Source organism: Eurypyga helias, unplaced genomic scaffold (genome assembly GCF_000690775.1).
Source record: "Eurypyga helias isolate BGI_N326 unplaced genomic scaffold, ASM69077v1 scaffold33054, whole genome shotgun sequence".
NCBI classification, from domain to species: domain Eukaryota; kingdom Metazoa; phylum Chordata; class Aves; order Eurypygiformes; family Eurypygidae; genus Eurypyga; species Eurypyga helias.
The window spans coordinates 4,792-7,766 of record NW_010247453.1 but is presented as its reverse complement, the minus strand read 5'-3'; the positions used below and the strand labels follow the sequence as shown (position 1 = coordinate 7,766).

At 59.5% G+C, this 2,975-nt stretch overlaps 1 protein-coding gene across 1 annotated transcript in view; it reads left to right on the top strand.

Annotated features, from left to right (window-relative positions):
* Positions 1–226: 226 nt before the first annotated feature.
* Positions 227–2,975, top strand: part of STARD3 (StAR-related lipid transfer (START) domain containing 3) — a gene marked incomplete at its 5' end in the record, with an annotated part of 6,614 nt that continues 3,865 nt past the window's right edge. Inside the window, 5 exon segments of the mRNA XM_010150735.1 lie at positions 227–304; positions 397–450; positions 554–671; positions 1,767–1,865; positions 2,529–2,584. Of these exon segments, the coding sequence (XP_010149037.1) occupies positions 227–304; positions 397–450; positions 554–671; positions 1,767–1,865; positions 2,529–2,584 (405 nt within the window).

Here is a 2,975-nt window from a genome sequence, read left to right as displayed (position 1 = left end):
CGCGCGGGGGGCGCAGCCGGAGGCCGGGCGGGGAGGGTCTGTGTGCCAAGGAGGGGCCGGGGGGCTCCCCGCAGCCTCACCCGGCTCGGCGAAATCAGCCCATCCCGTCGCAGCCCTCACCCTGTCCGTCTAGTCGGCGAGGTCCTCGGGAGCTGGCCCCTGCCTGCCTCCTCCCGTCGGAGGGACGAGAGCAGTGACTGGTGTCGGTGGCTTTTTGTTTTCAAAGGTCTTGGCTTTCTTTCGGTTTTTCGTGTTGCTGCTGGCCTACGCGATCGTAAAGCTGCGCCACTGGTGGGTCATCGCGGTAAGGCGGCAAGTTTGGCTTCCCTCTTTCCAGTTTTCCCTCTCCTGCAGGTTTTTGCGAGGGATCTGAGCTCCGTAAATTGATTTTTCCAGGTCACTACGTTGGTATCCAGTGCCTTCCTGATTGTGAAGGTCATCCTCTCCGAGGTTGGTTCCCTTCGGCTCGCAGAGGGTTGCTCTGTGATGACTCCATGCTGCTGTTTTCCCCCCTCTGCAACCCTCCCCGTGGTTTCTGCTTTCTTCCACGCAGCTTCTGACCAAAGGAGCTTTCGGCTATTTGCTTCCTATCGTCTCCTTTGTCATTGCTTGGCTTGAGACTTGGTTCCTGGATTTTAAAGTCCTCACTCAGGAAGCAGAAGAGGAACGATGTGAGTATTTCGCTCCTCTCCTGGGGAGGAGTTGGTGGCTGAGACGCCCAGGCCTGGGGTTTGCGGCTGCTTTGGCGGCACCTTGACAGATGTGACATTTCGGGAGAGGTGATCTCCAGGCCGGCTGTGCCGGGAAGCGCCTGACTCAGTTCTGATATGGTATATAAGTCCCTTCAGGGGAAGAAAATACCAGATTATAAAAAGCATCTTTTAATTGAGCGGAGAAAAATGTGCCAGATTCCCCAGTGTCTGGATCCCACAGCCAGACGTGTTGGAAGTGGAGCTCACCTCCGCGTCGGAGCGAGCGTTTTGAGACGGTGGGACGGGCGCCAGGCGGACTGTTGGACTCTCTGGTTATCCGCGCTCGGATCTGGGCTCGGAGACCTTTCGCGGAGGATTGCTTCAGTCACAGCCGCGTTACGGGGGCGCTGGCGTTGACTTATGGGGTGTGAAATTTTACAGCCTCTGGTCGCTGAGGTCAGACTGAACGGAGATGGAGTCTGACCTCACGCTTTACCAACCAGCGCCCGGCACCCCTAACTCCCAGGGGCCCTTCTCGGGAGCGGGTGCTCGGCCTGGACCGGCACGGCTGCCCGTTCCAAAAGGAGTTTATCACTCCCAGGCTGAACTGACAAAGGAGGGCTGGGAAATGGCACGTAAACGAAGGAGTATTTGTCAAGCGAGGCTCGATTGGGAAGGCGCTGACTGACTGGAAAGCACCAGAGGATGTTTGGGTCTTGCGAGGAGGCTTTAAGATGAAAAATGATCAAGTGTTTAATGCCTCTATTGGATTAGGCTCAGGTTCCAAATTGCTTCCAGGGGAAGCTCTTATTTAATTAGATGCTTAATCGCCTTTGGATTTGACAGGCAAAAGGAGCCCATTGATCTCCGTGCAGATAACGTGTCTCAAACAAAAGATGAGGCAACAGGAGCTGAAAAGCTTGTGAGCTGGCGGGTGGCGGTGCGAAAAGACCGGCTGTGGCTGGAGAAAAGTGCCTGGGAGGGGTGCTTGAGTAGGGGTGGATGTGGCGAGGGGCCTCAGGACCCCTCGGTGTGGAAGGGCTGGCGTGTAAAACCTCGTCCTTGGGTTCGCAGGGTACCTGGCAGCCCAGGCTGCAGCCTCCCGTGGCCCCCTGCTCTACCCCAGAGCCCTCTCCGAGGGGCAGTTCTACTCCCCGCCGGAGTCTTTTGCAGGTAATTCGTGCTCTTCCCCCCCCCTTCCGTCCTGCTGTCCCCTCGCCGCCAGCCGCATTCCCCGAGCTTGTTCCCCTCACGGCATTCGTCCTGGGTCTCCTCACCTCCATAATCACCTCCTCCCTGAGCTCTGTCTCGTTATCCCGACCCTCGGCAGCGGGAAGTGGCAGAACCTCCAAGCACTGATGCCACACAACGGGCTCCCCTCTCCCTGCGTGGTCGCAGTCTCTCTGGGCTGTCTGCGGAGTGGAGTCGCCCTCAGTTCTGGAGGAAACTGGAGCCTTTTGTGGGTTTGGGGATTAAACCCTCTCGGCTGGGGCTAAAATACTTGGAAAAGCTGCCCTCGGGATGAGGGCACGGGGACGAGCTGCCACGAGCAGGTGCGGGTAAGAGCTGGCAGCGTGCCGCTGCCCTGTGCTGGCTCCGGGGCCCTCCCCTGCTCGGGAGCGAGGAGACGTCAGCCGGGGCAGTTGTCTCGCTGTCGCTGACGGCTGCGGAGCGGAGGTGTTTGGGGAGGCAGGGCCTGGGCAGTTGTCCCTGCTGGAAGCCCTTCCCGTTGGATAGGCCCTGGGGATCGGACATCGTCTGTCCAGCCGTGAGAGGGTCGGAGGAAGGCTGTACAAGTGGGGTCTTCATCGGTGTTAATTGTGTGCTTCCCCCCAGGGTCAGACAACGAGTCGGACGAGGAGGGCGCAGGGAGGAAGGCGTTGACAGCTCAGGTAAACTGAGGCAGTAAATCCAGGCTGGCTATCCCTGCCGTCAGCTTTGGCCCGATCCAGGGCTGGATCTGACAATCCTGTGGCCCCATCAGGGTGCGGTGGCTGCTGCCCCTCTTTGCAGCCTTCTGCTCTGGGGGCGTTTGGCCGAGACACTCCGCCTGCCCCTCGGCACCAACATCCCACAGGGATGCCGTTCTGGCCCTGCCTCCTGTCTCTCCCCTTGGTCGCACCCCCGGAAGGACATCGCCTCCTCCGTCCTCGCTGAGCTGCGGCTTGTGGCGTGGTCCTTCGCCTCCCCAAAGCCTGGCTGGGCACAGGCTGCTTTTTCCAGGTGGTCCAGCCCTGGTTCTGGCAAATCCACGGAAGGAAAACTCTGGGCATCTTGTAGCCC